The sequence below is a fragment of the Sitophilus oryzae genome, unplaced genomic scaffold (genome assembly GCF_002938485.1).
Source record: "Sitophilus oryzae breed Bouriz unplaced genomic scaffold, Soryzae_2.0 scaffold_465_pilon_pilon, whole genome shotgun sequence".
Taxonomy (NCBI): Eukaryota; Metazoa; Arthropoda; class Insecta; order Coleoptera; family Curculionidae; genus Sitophilus; species Sitophilus oryzae.
The window spans coordinates 4030363-4051623 of NW_022147046.1; the positions used below are offsets into that span (position 1 = coordinate 4030363).

Consider the following 21261-nt stretch of genomic DNA (forward strand, 5'->3'; position numbering starts at 1 on the left):
GCATTACTTCAATATTTGATGCTCTACATGATAGTACATTTAAATTCTGAAATTTTGAGTAAAATAATATTTATAAAGATTACGTAATGTACGAAAAATATCATCCAGTCCATTGACAAATAAATTCTTCACTTTATCGTCGTTATTTATAAGTTCGGAATATTTTTTTACAAAGGTGTCCCGCTAATTTTAGTGCCCAAAATTATATATAGATCACCTCTAATGCACTCACGCATAGCGATGATGCAGTATCTCTTGTATTGTAAATAGCATGTTTTATAACACCCACCTACTATTTTTTTGAACAGCGGCAACAAAACAGATTACGTGTATCTTTTATTTTGAGAATTTTTATTTAACATGGGAATTAATCCATAAGTAGGTATGAGTTTATAGAAAAATTGGCGCCGGGAGGCACGTATAGCCGCCCATACTAAAATATGTTAAAAAAAAAGTTGGTAGGCAGTTCTTTTAATTTCAACGTAAGGGAATTTTTCCAGTTTTAGTCCGTGGTTATTTCCCCTATCCGCCACCTGGGGTCGCGTCCGATGGGAGTTTGGAGTTCTCCACACGGATTTTCTAAAAAAAGGACTACGGAAACACTGAATATCTCAAAAACTGCGACTTTGACTGATTTTGATGTTATTACAAATTTTGTTGCAAATATTATTCCTAATCTTAAATTGAAAACCGCGTTTCGCTAGCTATTGTAATTTTGGAGTTACGATTTTTTAAAATTTTTAACCCCCTCCCATACCCCTTACCAATCCCCCACCCCCACCAAAAACTAATGGCCAGATTCTCGGGTGCCACAGTATTTTTGTGCTAAATTTGGTTAAAATCAGTTTAGCGGTTTTTGAGTTATCGTGTTACAGACGGACGGACGGACGGACGGACCCCTTACCAATCCCCCACCCCCACCAAAAACTAATGGCCAGATTCTCGGGTGCCACAGAATTTTTGTGCTAAATTTGGTTAAAATCGGTTTAGCGGTTTTTGAGTTATCGTGTTACGGACGGACGGACGGACGGACGGACGGACGGACGGACGGACGGACGGAACGACAGACAGACAGACAGACAGACAGACAGACAGACAGACAGACAGACAGACAGACAGACAGACAGACAGACAGACAGACAGACAGACAGACAGACAGACAGACAGACAGACAGACAGACAGACAGACAGACAGACAGACACCATGAAAATATTTTGTATTTAAGTCATTTATGACCCAAATAACTCATTTTGCGTGAAATTAAAAAAAACTTTTTTTTGTCGATCTTAATAGCCTACCATACCTGTTGGTATGGTCGGCTAAAAATCCAATATGTATAGTATTTTTAGTCAGTTGGACTGATTTGTGGCTCTATTAATATTGGCAGTATCTTTCTGGGCATCGTCTGGACTAACAAATTAAAATTCTCAAACCACTCCAATTGACATTAAAAACTGAAGAGAAATGAAATTTTGGTATGTCGAAAATTGGTATGTCGATAGATTGGACCAAGGCCAACTTGACCCTGTATCACACGTGTCACTATGACAGTTTTGACGCAAGAAGTAAAAAGTTTAAAAAATTTAGAAAATAAAAGAAATAAAATTTAAAAGTTGATTTAGAAGTACATCTTAATGGAAGTTTTAAAAAAGTTTATTTTTTTATATATATTTAAATCGTACGATTAAAATTAAAAAAAAAAATAACTAGATTTAAATCATGACTTAAATCATTTGATTTAAATCATGCCAACCCTGAAATGCCATATCGTTCTAGAACATCTCTTTTAAAAACTTTTTCATTGTTTTGACTGGAAGTAGGTTTTTTTCCTCAATGTCTTTTATTTTCATGTTAAATATAAATGTATATTTCTATATTTGTTTTTTTTTTGAAAATATTCATCGAACATAAATAGAAACTATTTTACGCAACAGGCATTGACATAATATTGCTTTTGTAAGCTGTTCATTTTTTACTATTGTACTATATTTTCGAGAGTTTTTTTTGACAATTGTATTAGAAGGTAACGAGTGACAGACAGAATAAATCACGATCGACAAAAATCGATTTAAATCGTGTTGATTCCCAGAGCAATGTATTTTCTATTTTGTTTTCGTTCCACTTTCGCGTGGAAAAGCGCATACATATATTGTCAAATACTGAAAATATACAATGAGATTTGGATTCGGAACTTTGCAATTGGAACTATTTAATGCATATTGAATAAGTTGCTATTTTTATTTATTAGATTACTAGCTGAACCGGCTAATTTTGTACCGCCTAACGGTGAAGTGAAATTTCTTTTGTCAATCGTGGTATGGATGACTGATCGAACGAATGATGTGGAGTGATTGAGATCAATCAATTTGACATTGTTGTCATTTATTCCCTATAATTTTGTTTTCATTTCGATTCAAGTCATCATCATCATCATTATTTTCAGCTTATTCAACCATTTCCAATTATGATGTAGCCTACCTCAAACATTTAGATACTCTCTTTGTAGTTGGGTCCAATGTCCTCTATTGTTGGCTACGCGGGCCCAAGTTATCCTTGCTAATTTCCTAATATTTTTTGATTTGTATAAATTGGTTTTCGTTCAATGCACTTGTAATTACAAAAAATATTTTTCTATTTTCTAGATTTTCTTCTAGTGGCGAAACACCCAGACCACGTTTCGAGTTTTAAGGTTAAAGTCATTCCTTTTCTTAGTCTCGTTTCCTTTCCATTTATTCTCACACAATAGAAAGACAAAAAGAACTTTATATCCGATTTGTCAGAAAGATCTAAGTAAGTTTTTCGAGCTCGTGTTGTAAAGTTTAGTCTGTGCCATGGTCAAACCACAAAAGCTTTTCAAAAACTTTAAATATATAAGTTAGTTCCTGTTATGCAAGTATCAAATTTAGACTTGCAAATGCTGATATTCTCTTAAATTAATGAATCCTTTAATATTTTAAAGAAAAGTTAAAAGATTACCAAGTCTTATTTTTTTTCGGTTGTATGAACTCAAGTTCAATAGTAATAATAGCAGTCGATTCTCGTTGTAGAAGTAAAAAAAAACTGATTGGTATACCCTTTTTTAGTCAAATATTTATCTTGTATTCATATATTTAGGTTCTTCTCTATACTTAATTCTCTATATATATTTATAGTATTTAGTTTATTCAACATTTTGAATACATTATTAGTTTTTTATCAGAAAAGTTAAATTATGCTGTAAAAAAATGGTTTCCATGAAGCAAATTATGAACAACTCTCCCACTCATGATTTCAATCAATTTATATTCCTAATTATTTATCTTAATTTTAGATTTTCTTTAAAAATAAAGTCCGCTAAAATAAGTTACTTAAAAAAATTTTATAATACTTTTATGTCTACTTGAATTGGTTTTGCCATTAACTAGAAAACCAAGTCTGAAAAACTTGAAAAGAATCCATCTAGATGGAAAGGAAATACTGCCATCAGAGGAAGTCAAATATCTGGGAATAACCCTGGACAGTAAAATTCTCTGGAACAGGGATATTAAGAACTTATGGAGCAGTTGCTTGGTATACAAAACTAGAGCAACGTACAGCAAGGCAAAACCTGTTCAACTTAACCTTTTCGGTGTTTCAGTTTTTTACCTAAATTCACTAATAAAAAAATTCCCATATTATGCGGCATAAATCTTTTTCTGCTCTGTAGCACAACTCAATTTACTCTATTCCTAAACCCAGCTTTAAACGCTTTAAAAATATTTATCAACCTTTGTTTACAAACAGAAAACTACTTACATTCTTTGTTTTGATCCATCAGGATCGGCGACGTGTCGATGATGGCCTTGGGGGGCGACTCCCTGAACGGGGACCCCGTCCGGCTGCCTCCCGTCGTGCCGCCCCCTCCCCCTCCTACACCGCCGCCGCTGTCGGTCATGTCGCCGCCGCCCCTGAACCACTCGGGATAGATGGCCGAGATGGTGTCGAAGAGGTCGCGGTCCAGCTGCAGCTGCCAGTAACCGCTGCTCTGGTCACTGCGGTGGCTGGATTCTGTAACAGACAAATGCCGATAATGATGTGGTTTTAACTGAATTACCGCAAGGGTATACTCTTGTTATTGAAAATTAAGGGCGTAAACCCGTAGTATACAGTAATTATCATCATCTATCAAATCTACAAAATAAAATAATTATTTTTCTGTAAATACTACTGCGTAAAAATCAAAGATTCCATTTTCTTCGTCTAAAATATTCCTGTAGAAAAAAATGAGGAAAAAGACAATACAGGGTGGCGCCTCTCATACGCCGCGGAAGCTCCAAGGAGAACGGCAGTTTTAGTTTATATCGAAATGAAGTTTTGGCAGCCTATGTAGGTTAACTGAAAGCATTTCATAAAAATATATAGAATTATAGAGGGTGTCCCTAGAAAAAGTTACACATCAAAGTTATGTTTTTTTCTAATGGAACACCCTATATATTAATTGATTTTCGGATTCTAGGGAAAAAATAAAGGTGAGTTTTGTTAAAGAATCATATACCTAAAATCTAAGGATTATGACATATTTCACATTTTGTGAAAATTAAGGGTAAATTTTAAATTTCGATAACAGCTACCTAAATTTTAGTTGACCTTGTATAGCCAGATATTTAATTACAGTAACCATTGTATGTTAAACCAAATTGAAATTTGAACCGAAAAGTTATACAGGGTCAGATAATATATGGAATAATATATTAATATGGAATATTAGTCACTTTTAAAAGCAAGTTTCTCCTTTATTTTAAATGGAACACCCAGTGTATTTTTCCGGTGTTCAATGGGGCATTTATATATCTTCAAAATATCATTAAGGTTGCCTACCCCTCAGGCAAAGATTTTCCCAGATATTTTAATTTTTTACGATTTTGCGTCAGTAAATCTTTATTATTTGAAAAAATCTAGGTGGCTGTGTGATATACCTTTTGTTAATTTAACAAAAATTAAAGATTGTAGACTAAAATACTCAAGGGTAATAAAAATATACACGGTTAAAACATATTTTAATTATTACAGAATTAAAATTAACTCATCAATCAAATGCTCAAAATGCTTCCTTTCCTGTTAACTGCATAAAATGATTGTCTTTTCAAAAGGATCTTTTCATTTTAAAAGGCATTTTATGTGGAGTTCTACCTCAAAAAGCAACTACAATAATTTCTCTCATGTTATCGTTGTAATTTTGTAAACAGTGTCTTTAACATATCCTCATAAAAAACCAGACTAGATAAAATCAAGAGCATTTAAGTATTATTAACTAATAGAATATAGAATCATATCAATTCTCTGTGATGTAGGATAAGTTTGCATTTTTGGCAAATTTCTGAGAATTTTTTTTGTTTTAACTGACACAAAATGATAACTAGTTGGACTAAAGTTGGACTAATTAGACAGCTATCTTGAAGTAATGTCAGACCATATCACAGCCACCTAGATTTTTTTATCAAATAATAAAGATCTACTCAGATCAAATCATGAAAATAAATATATCTAGGAAAATCTTTGTTTGAGTGGTAGGCAAACTTAATAGTATTTTGAAGAGACATGAATTCTCCATTGAATATCGGAATAATATACTGGGTGTTCCATTTAAAATAAAAGAGTAACATACTTTTAAGGTCACCAATGTTCAATATTAACTTTGTTTCACCCTGTATAAATTTTGGATCATGTTTTAATTTGATTTATAGTACAATAGTTAATTCAACTGCATATTAGACTATACCGGGTAAATTCCAATTTAGGTAGCTATTATTGTAATTTAAAAATTGTTCTTTGTTTCTAGAAAATGCTTACATTTTAGTCATATACTTCTCTTACAAAACTCACCTTTATTTTTCTCCCAGAATCCGAAAATCAATTAATATATAGGCTGTTCCGTTGCAAAAAACACAACTTTGATATGTAACTTTTTTGGGGACACCCTGTAGAACTCCCTATATTTTTAAAAAGTGCTCTAAATTAACCTACATATGTATATGCTAACAAAATTTCGTTTCAATACAAACTGTCGTTCTCCTTGGAGCCTCCGAGGCGTATGAGAGGCGCCACCCTGTATAATAAAAAAAATTGTAATCACTTGTAAAACTGTAATCACTTAAACCTACTACTACCTTTTGCGTGATTTAAATCAAGTAACTTTTTTTATTTTTATTATGTGATTTAAATCAACAATCAACTTTTTTTAAAACTTTATAATAAATCGAGAAATCATTGTAAAAGTTATAAAAATGTGTCCTAGAAAACTATAAAAAATATTTCATCCATTAGGCCTCTAAATGGTAGAGATTTATTTTGAAATTTATGTTCAAGTGACAAAAATCCGCTGTTCGAATACATTTCATTCGCAAAATCTAGTGCAGAACTAGGTTCTTCTGATGTTAGACTATATCTTCATTCCCGAGAATCTATAATCGTTGTCAAAAATACGCTCTTTTATATCTTTCTTGAAAAGAAACAAGATAACTGCCTTCTTCAATTTATCTTCTAGCTTTCAAATTTCTACCGACATCGACATTTCGATCTGCAGTAAGTACTTTACACTTTAGCATTAGATAATACTAATTTCATTCTCGACTTAAGACTATTTGCGAACAATAGTGTATTGTTTTATTAGGAGTAAAAATTAAACTTTTTTAACGATGCTGTACGTTTGACGGACCAGCCTAAAGCTAGTCCGACGTTACAGGGAGGCACAAAAGGTACATTTTTACTTCGAATAGAACATACATTTTTTTAAAACGTCAAATAATGTTTGAATCAATTGCAAATAATAGACAAAGTAATACCTTGTAAGGAATTATATATCGGGCAACAATTTTTATACATCACTCATTGAATTTGACACTAATATCAGTTTAATAATATATTTTTGTACTTTTGTGCTTAGGCGTAAAGTGCTTTATTTTTATGCCTAGGCATAAATGACAATGACGTTGGAAGGTCACCAAGACAAAACAACGCTTTATTGTGCAAAAAGCCAAAACAGCTTCATCGACAAAGCACTCACAAACAACAAAATCACAAAAAAATACAAACAACAAAAAATACACAATACAAATAATACAATTTAAAAAAAATTAAGTCTTTAAAATTACAAAAAGAATATACATGGACAATTTTAGAACAGTACGCAGTAAATAGATATAATTTTAATGTTATAAAATATTAAATACTTGACCTTTGACCAGTGTGTGATATGATCAAAATTTTAAAATTCAAAATGTTCATAATTAAACATCAACAAAAAAGTCGTTTACCGCATATAGGGCTCTCTCCAGTAGGTATGATTTTAGAGCTTTGCGAAATGCGGGAAAGAATGAAAGCGATTTGATATTCAAAGGCAGATGATTGTACATTTTTTTGGCATTGTACAGTATTGAACCTTTAACTAGTTCTGAGCTCGGGGTTGGCAGATAAAGATCGTGCTCTGCATTCCTAAGTGGATAGTTATGAGATGGCCTTTCGGGAATAGCAGATATGTGCTTGCGGATTAAGCAAAGGGATTCAAAAATGAATAAAGAAGGAAGAGTCAGTATTTTCAAATTTTTAAAGAAATTCTGGCAGTGAGTTCTACTGTTCAGTCCCAATAAATATCGAACTGCTCTCTTTTGAAGTCTGAAAACACGATCAAATTTTGTTGCGCAGCAAGTACCCCAGAATGGAAGGGCATAACGAAGATGTGACTCAAAAAGGGCATAATAGGCTATTCTAGAGGTTGAGAAGTTAAGTTCCTTAGAAACTGATCTTAGCGCAAAACAGGCAGCGCTTAGTTTCTTTGATAGAGCTTCAATGTGAAAGTCCCATTTTAATGAGTTGTTTACAAGAAGTCCTAAGAATTTCACAGAGTCCACGACGTCAATAGTAGTGTTATTAAGTACAAAATGTTGTATAATACTTTTATATGACAAAACTTTAGTTTTTGATAGGTTGAGGCATATGAGATTAGAATCGCACCAAGACTTAATGGTGCGTAAGTCACTGGATATAGTATCATATAGTGCCGCAACATCTGGGCCGCTCCAAGTGAAACTAGTATCGTCCGCAAAGAGGCAGATTTTACCGCTAATAATGTCTAGATTTGCAATGTCGTTGATAAACACCAGAAACAAAAAAAAGGGCCAAGTACTGAACCCTGAGGGAAACCACATTCTATAGGCTTACAAGAAGACATAGACGTATCAATCCTCATAAGCTGCCTTCTGTTGCCAAGATATGACTTAAGCCATTCGAGCGGCACTCCCCTGAAACCATAGTATTGCAATTTGTTAATTAAGATATTATGATTTACACAATCGAAAGCCTTAGAGAAATCACAGAAAATTGTAGCTGCAGAGTGATGGTTATTCAGGCTAGAATATACATTATTAAAAAGGTCGAACATAGCATCATTTGTGCAACTGTTACTTAGAAATCCAAATTGATGGGTAGTAAGTATTTTATATTTAAGGAGAAAAGATAGAAACTTTTTTTTAACCAATCTTTCAATGATCTTAGATAATGTGGGCAGGAGTGCACACAATTGGGCGATAGTTCGAAGCTTCATCTGTATCACCTCCTTTATACAGAGGAATAATTATTGCTGTCTTAAGGCAGTTTGGAAAAACTCCCTTTTGGAATGACTCGTTAATTAAAGTAGTAAGATGGTTTAATGTGCGTTCAGGAAGTTCAGAGAACATTTTGAGAGTAAGCCCATCAGTCCCAGATGAGGATTTGTTTTTAATACTATTAATTGTACTACGGAGCTCATCTAATGCTACGGGCGTGAGGAAGAAACTGTGTAAATTCTCATTTGCTTTAGGGAGATATGAAAGTGAATCATGGGAAGGAGTTATGGTATTCACTAAATTTTTAGCCACATTAACAAAGTAAGTATTTAAATCTTCAGGTGGGGGAATTAAAGACTGTGCCGGACGAAGAAGTCATATTCCTTAAGTCATTTACAATAGCCCAAGTCTCCTTAGCGACATTACCGGCTTTGGCTAGCCTCGCATTATAATAAAGACGTTCAGAAGTTGATGACATGGGAGAAAAAGATAGCACCTGTTTGGTACAGATCAAAAAACCAATGGAAGAAAAAATAAGTTAAAAAATACTAAAAAAGAAAAAATCTTTATTGGAGATGAGAAAAATATTTGTGCAAACAAAACTACAAAGAGTTAAATTCCAACCATTAATGTTCAAAAATCATGTAACAACATCCCTTCGTATCTTCCTTCGCGTCAATCGTTTGGTATCAATAAAGAAAATCTAAATCGAGAAACGAAATAAATAATAAGACCATTAATTAGAGGGATATCGTTCGTCGCTTCGATTCTCCGTGTGTGTGTGTGTGTTTTCGTCTTCTCTTTTTCCGATCTGCATAATTTACGTAACGGTTTTGTTTTGAAAACGGCGCGGAATGTGGGCGTGTGGGCGCGTCGCTTCGGAAAATTGGAAAATTATTTCGCGCCCGAAACGACGGACGGGAAGTTTCGCGTGCAGGAAAAACCTGCACAGACGTTAGACGCTAACGTTAAAAATACAAATACAACGACCGGTCGATTGTAAGAACTTTTGAAAACCGGGACCGATGCAATAAATCATATCCTAAATCCATATCTTCTTATGATGTTGGCAACCACGATCTTATCTTGTTCACAGCAGCTCGGAATAGTTCAAATGATATTAGGCCTTCCTGAGATTGGCAAGCCCTAGATATATTCCTACGACCAGGAGCCTTCAATGCTGCATTGTAGGATTAATTGTATCAAATCGGTATTAATCATTCTACTTAATGCGGTCAAAGTAAGTCAATTTTCTGTTTTTTATAGTAGCAATAATGTCCTACCCAAGTGGCACAAATGTGCTTAAAATGGTTATATAGAGTGTTATATAACAATTCATGATAAATATGTACTATTTTTTAAGTGATTTATAAACTCTAATACGATAGTTATAAACACGAAAAAGGCTCAGGTTTATAAAACAATATATTATATTTAGAAGTACGGTAAAAACTCTCCGATAAGGCTTACAAAATAATACTGAGTACATTACAAAATATTTATAAAACTGTTTTATAAAAGATTTATAAATATTTTAAAAATAACATAATTGTCTCAGTTGAAATATTTTTGTAGCATGCATCTGCACTTTTGTTTTTTACTTATCAAGAATAAAATTATAATATCATGTATTTATAGTGTCCAAGATAAAACTGATTCTAAAATGGCAAAGTAAACATATATTCTATTTAAATGGCAGATATGGCTAATTTAAAGAAAGATGTAAATTGTATAAAAAGTATATCGCCTAAAACGCTCCAGCAATCAAATTTTACTGCGGAGCAAATTTTACTGATATTATATATCCATATTTGTGGAAATATTTTAAGGCGCTTTCATTTTAATAAGATTTTGCAGTTATAATAAATATTTAATTTTTAGGAAATTACTGCAAAATTACCTGTAAACTGGAAAATCGACATTGTGCAATGTCGTTTCTTATAAATACGTTTATTTTGAATTAAATTTCGATTATTTTGTTTTTTGCAAATTCCGACTCAATAAAATGGCCGACATACAGTCGTCCAAATTCAACATAAAATAATGGCATCGACTAACAAAACATTTTTGTTGCTCAGGGAGCAGTTATACAAGTAACGTGTTTTACAATGATGCTATACGGAACATATTTGTTTTATTACTTAAAATAATGTCGACAAAATACAATTATAGACGTGCGTTTTTAAATTCGCTAGTAGGTTCATCAATATTTAAAACATAGGAAGACATTTTAAAAAATTAAAATTTTCATCGATTTTTCTACGGCAAATAATTAGAAAAAAATACACTATTAAACACAAATTTGACTTTTAATTATACTTGCAGACTATTTTTATTCTGACAACAATGGAGGACTTTCTTTCCTTCACCTTTTAGATACAAACGCCACAGAATAATAACGTAGAAATGGGCCTTACTACTATGTAGTCGAACCGGGTTTTAATATAGCAATATTGTTGCACTTCACGTGTTCTATTTACTAATATTCACTATTTCAAAACCTGATTATTTTTTATTCATTTTGCTTATGTTATTTATTTTTTGTTAGCTACACTTAGACACAAATATGTTTAATATCAAAAGTAAAATCTTCCAGTTAGAAATACTTGACATTTTAAGTTTTAGAGATAAAATCACAATTTTAAAATATATTTTAAACTCTGACCAAAACCAAAGTTTGAGGTTAGTGCTATAGTATGTTTATAAGGTTTCCAAAATAACATTTTTGTATTTGGGGAAACACTTTTGTTTTTTAATCGCTTTATAAGAATTTTAATTCGTTTCTTTAACAGCAATTATAAAATTGTTTTCTTAGAGTAGCGGTCGCGACTAAATTATTGCGAAGACAAAATTGTTTTATAAATTAGTCGTAAAAACAGCTATAAAACATGTCGATAATGTTTTAATTAACTAAAATACATATTTTTATAGCTGTTTTTAAATATTTTATAATTGTTTTAAATAATATTATAAATCAATTATAAAATATATCTAGCTCAAGCATAAATAGTTGTATAAGATTTGTTATATAAACGTCCCTGACGTTTATATAACAAATCTTATACAAATATATTTATAAAAAACGAATATATTTATAAAATTTTTTTATAAATTAGTCGCCAAAACATTTATATAACAAAATAATAAAACACATTTGTCTCTATGATAAATTTGTGTTTTTTGCGTTTATTATATAACAATTCAGTGTATGAGATCGCTTTAATAAATCGTATATCACTTCACTCTCATAATAATTTATTGTGCTACTTGGGTTTGGTAAACTCCAAAATTACAGTAGCTAGCGAAACGCGGTTTTCAATTTAAGATTAGGAATAATAATTGCAACAAAATTTGTAATAACATCAAAATCAAAGTCGCAGTTTTTGAGATAAAAAAAATTGGAAAAATTCCTTTACTTTGAAACTAAAAGAACTGCCTACCAACTTTTTATTAACGTATTTTAGTTAGGGCGGCTATACGTGCCTCCCGGCGCCAATTTTTTTTCTTTAGAATTAAAAACAATAATTTTAAAACGAATTATTTCAAAAAGTTATTCATAGTTTCGTAAATCGTACCAATTTACTCATCATTTTTACGACCGATGACGTAGTACCCAAATGCTTAATAAACGAAATATAAAAATCGAAACCTACATACACAATCGTACCATCACGCTATCCTTAAACTTGAAGCTGCCCGAGGACACCTTCCCATCGACATTTTCGCAGGTACCACGCACTAATTCGACACCCACGTCCATGGTGTCTACCGAACGCTCGTCCAACGAAGCGATAGAATGTACTCTGGTAGTACCAGCGGCATGGTAGCGAACGACAAGGACGGCGGACCGTATTCGAAGAGGAACTGTCGCACGGACCACGACTGACGCACTACCACTTTTCCGCAATGTGGTTCTGAGTTTTCGCGAGGGCGGAAAATCTAGTTCTAAGAGTTTTCGAGTGGTACCCAACTAAATTTAAAGTTTAATTATACGGTGCGAACAATACTAAAATAGCTGGCCACTCTGATCTTACTCTTTTCGTTGGAAATACGTTTAAGAACTTCAAACATTTACACCGTGTGGTGCATCGAAACGCGGGACATAGAAAATCTCATGTAACTTTTTAAAAGATCAAATATTATCTCCCCAGATGATTTTATGCAAATATTGTATTGGTTTTTTTTAAAGAGGCGTTTTATTTGGAATAGACATTTAAAAGATACTTGCAAGAATCTACCTTCAAATTACTAAAAAAAATATAAAACGATCCAGAGAAAGCTACGATTAAAATACCAGCAAAATATGATTTTGTCAATGTCAAATTCAATGTCACATTTTTTGTTTACAAGAATTCATCTACAAAAGAATTAGTTGAACTAAGAATAGTATCCGCGGTGCATGACTTGTTTGCTGTTCATTACTCGATCACTCGTTACTCATTTCATTACTCACCCCTCGCTCATATCACATACATCCACAATAATTTAACAAATAAGAGAAATATTTGTAACTAAAGGAACATTACTAAACTATATATTAATTAATAAAGTGTTTACATATTCCTCCATTCACAGCCAAACCCCAAATGATTGTAAAATACACGCCTCACAATACAAAACTGTTAAGGGGAGAACCTTTAGCATATGACAGAGATGTCGTCCGTCTAAATTTCTGTATTATATGCCCATAAAGACGGTTTTTGAGTGTGCTCCATAGGAAGAAGTCGTTCGGAGAAAAATCCTGTGGTCAATTGCTACTGTATCCCCAATAAACGGGAGTCAATATTTTTCTTTTCTTCAATATGAAGAATATTCAAGTCATCGTTGTTTTCTTCCTGTTTAATTATTTTTGTCTTTACATTTTCTTGGGCTTAATATCTTAGTGCATCTAGTTTCAAACCTCTGGTTTATTCATTAAACTGTTGGCTTATTCGGTATAATATTTTTTTATCGGTTTTTTATTTCAGTTTAGCAGGAAAAATATTTTTTAGCGGCTAGCGGTTTACATTTTTGAATAAAATATAAGTAAAATTGAAACAAAAATCATAAAATTTCCCCAATAAATCGTAATTATCAAATATTCTTATAGTACCTAGGCCTAAAACCTTTGAAGTCATGTTAAGTCCTTCTCATCTGGTGATGAAAGCTTTAACAAAAGGTTCAAAAATAGACGAAACAGCACAATTTCATGTTCACTATTGCCCCTATCGGTTTTTAATAGGTTTTCTAGTGGTTTTTAATATACGAATCTAGCGGGTTGCTATCTTCGAGAGTTGGCAACACTGGCGGTGCCTCAAAGAACAAAGAACCAGATGACACGCGGCACTTTTGGCGGACGGTTGGCTGTCGATGTCATTGTCGAAATACATCGAAAAGATAGCGAAAAAACATAGGAACAATATGTATTTAAAATTGTTGAGTGAAACATGTATTACATACATGCAATTAAAAGTAGTTCGTAAATTAGCGATAAGAGACAATAACTATCAACATTTATTCATTCACAAAGGTATTCAAAGTAATGTGCGTTTTTCAAGGTGTTTTGTAAATCAGTGGTTCAAATTATGATAAAGCCTATATGAAAATAATGTGTTAGAAATGGGGACTGTTATTAAGTATCTTTTTTTTAATTTTGTTTTTTTTTAATTTATTTTGTGTAATAACACTGACAATCTTAAAAATGTAATGCATCTCTGCAATTTCTACCAAACACCTCAGGTGGTGTGATTTTATTAGTTATTTTTAAACATATACTTTCTTGTTCATATGGCAACACAGGGCGTCGAATAACCTGAGATCCAGGCTTGATCCGGGTAATTGGATGTAGTTGGCGATATCCGCCAAATTTCAAAATGTTGCTTTATTTTTTTTTAATTTTCAAAGTTAAATAACTCGGTTATTTTCAATTTATTTTAAAAATGGTACAGAGAAAATATGTTTCCTTTGGCCAGATCTACCACCCCTTAAACTAGTTGCACTTATTTCTGGGACACCCTGTATATATCTCTGAAATTATCGAAATATACTCATATATTAGGATTATGTAAAGTGATCTGAAAGGAAGCCAAAAATGCAATAATATACAGGGTGTTCCATTTAAAAAAATCATCCCGATCACGCACTTTTTTGAGCCACCCTATAGAAGTTAAAATATTTTCCTGAAATACACCTTCGTACATACTTTAGGTTTGCACTTAAACAAACGTCTCAAGTTTTTTATTCTAAGAGCTACATATGCCCGACGCACTATTGCCGGATCCTGTATACACCTTCAAATTTTAACAATAAATAATTTTGAAATATCTTTCCGTTACTTTTATAAAATATTAAACCATACAGTATTAAATCTTTAACAGAAATAAGGGAGTTGTAAGTCTACAATACTAAAACTCTTCGATCGAAATCGAAATAATAACCGGATCTCCCAACAAAGGATAACAAAAAAAAATAACATATAAATATATCGTATCGTGATATGCCCACGTGCATATAAGAAGTAAATAAAAAGAAATATGTATTAATAATTCATTAGGATGCAATTTAACGAAACATTTTATTACTTTTATTTTTATAAAAATAGAGCTGGGATATATAGGGTGTCTAGTGTTTGTAAGTTTTATCATATTTTTAAAACAATTATTCATAAATAACAGACCAAAAAGGAATAATAAACCCATATAATTTCAAAGAAATGAAATGACAGTCAGCAATCTCATGCCCAGACTGCTATCATAATCCCAGAACACATAAAATGTCTTTCAAGCAAACAATGTTCAGACAAACCTACTACTACCAGCGCAAAAACGGCCTAATCCACAAAGTCGCAAGTTTGAGCTGTATGGTATTTATTTAGGTAAGGTTAGGTTGCTAGGGTTTGGGATCCTTTTTGATTCTTCACTCGGAGGCCTTGGGTCCATTGCAATACCTCTGTTATTATTGTACCAAACATTCCTCTCATTCTTTCTTTGCGATAAAGCACTTCCAACACTTTACAAAGTTCCCGATGTCGCTGATGTTGGCTTCTGCTGCTTCCTCGAGTCCCTCCAAAAAACCTTGCCTTAAAGTTTTAAAGCGCCGGTATTTCAGTGCCGGACAGTGGCACAGCAGATGCTTTATGGTATTCTTCCCCTCCGCATTCGCTGCAGTAGTCTTCGTTGGAAATCTTCCATCTCACGAGGTTTACCCCCGTGGGATAGTTTCCAGTGATGACACTTACAATTATGCTTACTAGGTTCTTTTTGTGCTTTAGTAGTTGTTTTGTTTTTTTGCTATCTACCACTGGTCACAGACTTCGAGCTGTTGGCCTTGATGGTAGTTTCTATAGCTTCCTTCAGTGTGTTGATGGTCAAAAGTGATGGGTCATCTGCCACGGCCTCTTCCCTGGCCCTCTCTTTGGCGAGGTTGCCCACCATGTTGCTGTGGCCTGGCACCAAGCACAGAGTGGCCCCGATTTGACGCTGCCAGGACAGAACGTGTCAGATGGTATTTATTTAATTAAATTCATTTTGCATGTATAAATAAAAATAAAAGTTTTAGGCTACAAAATTTGCCTCATTAATAGTTTTCATGCAATTAATACACATACAAAATTTATTTCATTCTTTATTTAATACCATACAGCTCAAATTTTCGAGCTTGTGGATTAGGCCGTTTTTGCACTGGTAGCCTCAACTATTCTATTAAAGTATTTTTTTAAGTAAAAAGCATCTATTTATGCCTCTTCAATTAGATTCTAATACACTAAGCACTTTGTTCGTGTGTTTTGCACTTTCTATGATAATTTTGGGGATTCATTGTACGTATCACATACTAGATCAGTGAATTCTATCTATTTAGTCTTCTGCTTTGGCAGAACTGATGTCGAGACGAAAAATATCTTCCGTAGTCATGGTTCATTACGCCCATGATTAACAGCAACCTTCTGGATTTTCTTTGAGACTAATTCAAACCACGGATCTTCAAAAAGTTGCTTGTGTGTAATGAAGTGAATCAATTTTATTATTCCTAATTCCACTACAAGATTACTTCTCCCAATAACGTACACAATTATTAGATGTTCACGTATATCGTCTCTTTTATTTTGGTGTTCGTTTATATTGTTTGATATCTCTTTTAAAAATGCGTGATGCCCATATCTGTATAAAAAGAACATTTATTAAATTTTCATCATTTTACATGAGCTATGAATGATATTGGTCAGATTATCTATCTTAGTAACTTTGCCAGGGATCAGATTGTTGAGTTGGACAAAACGTTTCTTACTTTGAGACGAGTTTTTTGGGGGGAAATAATAGACAGAAACCTTCCATTTATCTTATCAGTTTATATTAATTTTAACATATAAAAAAAATAGTCGATTTTTTGACCCACCCTAGTGAGTATAGTCGTTTATAATGTATCGATTGTTTAACCTGCAAATTTTTATTATTTTAATGTAGTCCCTTCCGGTTTCACCGGAAATACAACTTTTGATTTTTAATGGCATCCCCGGTATTTTATTACTTTATTCGATAGAAAATGTCACTCTGAATAGAATGACATATCATATGTAAACTTTTGACATTTTCGCATATGGTTTATTTGAAATTATAACTTGCGGTTTGTAACGAAAATTTGACTTGAAATACCAAGTGTGTAGTATCAAATTATTCGTAAAAATATGCTTTTTCCAAATATGATAATGAGCCACCCTCGTTCCATTTGAAAAAATTCAAATATCATTAAAAATACGATTTAAGCATTTTCTAACTGGCCAGTAGAAGACATTAAAAACATTAGACTACCAAATCTATTTTTCCAAGGCTCCTTGATGAAGAATTAGTGTTTTTAACATAACCATGGCACTCTAGATTGAATTTTAAAATACAATTTTTTATTAAGCGAGAATGTCAAAAGTTGACATATGATATGTCATTATATTCAGAATGTCATTTTCTATCGAATAAAGTAAAAAAATACCGAGGGTGCCATTTAAAAATCAAAAGTTGTAGTCATTTCCGGTGAAACAGGAAGTGACCAAAAACAATTGAATACACCAATCAATCCTAATTTATGTTATATACTAACATACCAAAACTCGTTTATTTATCTGAAAAAATAAAAAAGTTATAGGGGTGAGCCACTTTTGAGACGCACCCGGTATATATTTCATCTTTATAAATTTCTTTTACCCCTTTAAATATTTCCGCTTCGCATTCTAATCAAGATTTTAACTGAAAAGACAAACGACCATAACTTTTTACATTTAACTTATTTTTAACGCATATTAAAAGAAAAAAAAGGACATAATTCAGCAGATAATACCTAAAAAATGAGAGAAATTAAACCTTGCTTTTTTTAGCGATAAATTACAAAGCCGCAATGAGTTTCCATTCGCCCTATTTATTTTTGCATAACGGCCAAATCCGAAATCCGGAAAATTGATGAAACTGCGACGGCTTTTGGAAAACAACAAAGAAAAATAAACAGAAACAGTATAAATAAAAGAACAATAACGTTGTATTAATGAACAACTCGAAATAAGAGAAAAAGGTTTTAATACAGTTAGTTGTTTTTAATAATTAATTTGAAAGGATATTATTTTATTATATCTTTTTAAGACGGAAAGGCTTCTTTGAAAAAGTTGTTTTTAGAAGAAAAAGATTGCATCATTAAAATTCAAATAATTAAAAATATAAGAGTAACGAATTATTGGTCAAATAGCACTGAAACAAAAACGAAGAAAACGATAAAGTAAACCAAAACCAAAAAGAAAAAATGTACTCATTTGAGTTTTATTAATTATTGCAGCTAGTATAATTGGGGAATCTTTTCTGGCATATTTTTCCAATTCATTTTTATATATACCGGGTGTTTTGGAATAGTGGCTCACCCCTATTAACTTTTTTCTTTTTTTTCAGATATAAAAACGAGATTTGGTGTGTTAGTATAGGATATATAAATCGGAAGCGATTAAAGTTTTCAATTATTTTCGGCCATTTAACGTTTCACCAGAAGTAACTACAACTTGATTTTTAAATGGTACGCTCGGTATTTTTTACTTTATTGGACAGAAAATTACATCCTAAATAGCATGACTTATCACAGGTCAACTTTTGATATTTTCAATTAAAAAAATATAATTATATAAATAAGAGTATACAGCAGTAGTTCCCAAACTTATTTTTCTCGTGGACCACTTTCAAAATTTTACTGGTTTCGGTGGACCCCCTGCTGCTACATTTCTACCACATTCTTAAAGTCGCCAAAAAATAAAAATTGTGTCACTTCTGAGTTCTGTCCCTATATTCCGATATGTAAAATAAAAACGAAAAATGGTACATTTTATATCACTTTATTTATTAAAAGAATAGAATTACAAGAAAACATATTAAGGTAATATAGGTTCAGGTCATAATTTTAATTAATGGGAAGGATGTATCTGATGGAGTGTCAGCAAACGATCAATGTTTGGCTTTATTTTTGTGAGCAATAACCGCAAATCCCCCCCGCTCTGTGATGTTTAATTTGCTCCTTTTTTTTTGTTAAGAGGTTTGTAACGCACTAAAACTCCTTTCGACAAGGTATGACGAGGGAAAAGCTATTAAAAATTTCCTTGCGATTTCCCACAGTCCAGGATATTTTTCGGGTATTTCTGCTTGCAGCCAAAATGTTGGGTAGCCTTTTCTAAATTTCACCTTCAGCTCCTCATTAGTGCTTAGCTCGAGCAGCTCCTCTTGTAATACAACATTGGCCACTTCCGTTTCATCAAATGGATTTATGATCCATGGTGGTATATCCATCGTCAGTATATCTTCAAACCTGGTTTTGAAGTCATCATGCAGAGCACTTAAATGTTGACTGTAGGTATGGATATCCTCATCAATACATTCTACCTGCGACAAGTTTGGAAATTGAGAGAATTCGCGCCGACTAATGTTTTGCTTCATAAATTTCAATTTCCCAAGAAAAGCCGAAATTATCCCCTTTGTTTTTATTAAATTCAGGCTGTCCCCTTGTAACTGCAAGTTAATATCATTAAATTTTTTAAACAAATCTGTCAAATACGCAATGTCTGCTTTGAATTTGATCAAGTTTTCTTTTAAATCTGGATCTCTACTTTCTAAGAACTCTAATATGGAATCGAAAACAGAGTAAAATCTCGTTAAGCATGCACCTTTCGACAACCAGCGTACTTCAGTATGTAAGAGCAGTCGTTGGAAGTCTTCATCATTTTCGTCGCACAATTGAGCAAATAAACGCGTATTCAATGCATTGCTTCTGATTTTGTTGACAGCTTTTATTACAAAATGAAGAGATTGGTTCAACCTGTCACTTAAATGTTTTGCCACAAGATGTTGTCGGTGGATTACGCAATGAATAGCTGTAAGTCCTGGTATAATTCTTTTGAGATGACTTATAAACCCACGATATCGCCCGACCATTGCAGGAGCTCCGTCTGTTGCCACTGAAATAATGTTTGTAAATGGGATCGATTTTTCCGTAAAAAAATTACTCAGGACATTAAATATTGATTCGCCTTTAGTGTCAGTCTCCAAAGTTCTGGCAAATAGCAATTCTTCGTGAATTTCTTCCTCAACAATAAATCGGACATATGCCAATAGTAATGCTTCATTACTGGGTAACGTTGACTCGTCCAGTTGTATAGAAAAATGAGTTTTTTGCAGATGATTGCACAAAAAGCTTTCGATATCAGAGCTCATTTCATCAATGCGTCTTTGTACAGTATTGTTACTTAATGGAATTCTTTTTAGTACGTCAAATGGAGATTTGTGCAAAACAGTTTTTAAAACCTCTTCAACAGCGGGTAAAATTAATTGTTCTCCGATAGTGTGCGGTTTTCCAGATTTTGCTATAAGTAATGAGATATTGTAAGATGCCCGCAAGCCATCATCGTTACTTTGAGATGTTGAAGCGAACATACTGTGCATGGTGGGTCTCTTTCCATATTTTTCTTTCAATGTTTGAAAATATTTTAAATCTTTACCTATTTTATCAGTATGACACCTTTTTAGATGATCTTCGAGCTTTGATGGTTTCATAGAGTCATTGCTCAAAACTTTGTTGCATAATAGGCACATGGGCAATTGTTTGTCTGCCTCTGATGGAACAAAACCATATTTCAAATAATCGATACTATATTGTCGACATTTTTTCTTTGCTGTAGCCATGTTTCGTGTCAGTTACCTTACCTGTAAAAAAAAATGTTTTAGTAACCAAGTTTTTTCTGAATATAGGTATCACACCGCAGCCTTTGTCAGCACGCGGAAATAGAATTACGGCTTGTAAAGGACCAACTAATAAACCGCTGAGACAAATACAGACGTTTTCACAAAACGGTATCAATTTTAAAGTACATAATTTACCACTAATTTTTAATAGTATAAATAAAAATTGGTGTACTCAGTATCGAATACTGATCATATTTGTGTAGGAAAAATAAAAGTCGAAATCCCAAAATTGTCCATAAAAACGATAACTAACATTTTATTAAATCAATGAGTTCACGCGCTCCGTGTATTTGCGTATTTTTTGTCTGCGGCTTCATTGTTAAAACGTGACAAACTGGCATCGAAGTCCAAGCCCCGCCCTTTTCCCGTCGCCCGCGCACCGCTCGCTCTTTCCGAAAAGGAATAGTTTTGATAAAATAGTTACTTCAAAACCAATTTAAAATGATTATGAAATTACTGTTTTATAAAATTA

The 21261-nt window shown here is 32.8% G+C and overlaps 1 protein-coding gene across 4 annotated transcripts in view; it reads right to left on the bottom strand.

The window, feature by feature from the left end:
- The window catches only part of LOC115885929 (myocardin-related transcription factor A), a 367929-nt gene that overhangs the window by 34742 nt on the left and 311926 nt on the right, over nt 1–21261 (bottom strand). For 2 of the 4 annotated variants that reach the window (XM_030904958.1, XM_030904957.1), the window contains exon 2: nt 3776–4027. In XM_030904958.1, coding sequence (XP_030760818.1) covers nt 3776–3914 — 139 coding nt within the window. In that variant the 5' untranslated portion in view covers nt 3915–4027. Of the gene's footprint in view, nt 1–3775; nt 4028–12212; nt 12412–21261 lie in introns of those variants that run through there. The other 2 variants (XM_030904961.1, XM_030904959.1) reach the window with 2 other exon arrangements.